At 44.8% G+C, this 1,033-nt stretch overlaps 1 protein-coding gene across 1 annotated transcript; it reads left to right on the plus strand.

Moving 5' to 3' along the window:
* Positions 1 to 124: 124 nt before the first annotated feature.
* Positions 125 to 984, plus strand: SARC_17093 (hypothetical protein; the record flags this gene model as incomplete). Its single annotated transcript, XM_014288808.1, has 2 exons — positions 125 to 224; positions 847 to 984. Coding segments are annotated over 2 exons (238 nt in total), but the record flags the coding sequence as incomplete, so codon positions are not given.
* Between the last annotated feature and the right edge of the window lie 49 nt (positions 985 to 1,033).

Genomic DNA, 1,033 nt, shown 5'->3' on the forward strand with positions numbered 1-1,033 from the left:
TTATATATATATGTATATGAATAGGGCAGTTGTACTTAACCTGTGGGCTGTAGCCGCTACCCTATACCCTGTATCATGCACGCTCATCTGTTCCCGTGTGCATGCTCACACCCACTGCACACAGCCTGTTCGAGTTGCGTAATAAGGAGAGGATCTCAGTGCGTGCGGCCTCCAAGCTGCTGGGCAACATGGTCTACCAATACAGATCAATGGGACTGAGCATGGTATGTTCTGTGGTCTCAGCATAAGCTCACAACCATCGGTCGATTCATAGGCTGTGCGCGTGCAAGTGTTAGTAGCGTACATTGTCCTTGTGAGTTGTACTAGTATGCACAGCCTGGCAGAGTTATTATAGTGGACATAGCCCTCCGAAGGTGTGCCTATGCAACTTAGTCTACCTACACAGTTCAATGGGATGGGACTGAGCATGGTGTGTTTCATATCCGAAGTGCACACGTGGGAGCGTTTTGCTATGCCTGGCCATTGTGTGGGATGCTCTCACTCCTCCCAGGGTGTTCTATTATAAGTTGCATTTAGGAGACTATGTTTATACGTTTATTCATTTTATTGCTCTATGCGACGATTACCGACTGCATACATATACACACCAATAGGGTTGAGCAAGGCATGTTGTTTATTGCTTGTAGGCCAGGGGCATTGCTGAGAGGCCTATTGCGTTGTATGGCACTGTGTGGCCTTATTAACGGTACCTGTAGAGCTGAGCGAGGTGTATTTATGAGAGGTGACGTTCATTCCAGGCAAACCAAGATGTATCCTTGTAGATATATATATATATATAAATATACATATCGCATACTATTCAATTTTTTTTTGCTCGGCGAACAGGGTACTATGATCACAGGTTGGGACAAATCCGGCCCAGGACTATACTACGTGGACAGTGATGGCACACGATTGGGAGGTGATCTTTTCAGTGTAGGATCTGGTTCAACCTACGCGTACGGTGTATTGGATAGTAAGTAAAAATGAATATATATATATTAAACATATATGTACACACACACACACACAC

Source organism: Sphaeroforma arctica, assembly GCF_001186125.1.
Source record: "Sphaeroforma arctica JP610 unplaced genomic scaffold supercont1.9736, whole genome shotgun sequence".
Taxonomy (NCBI): domain Eukaryota; class Ichthyosporea; order Ichthyophonida; genus Sphaeroforma; species Sphaeroforma arctica.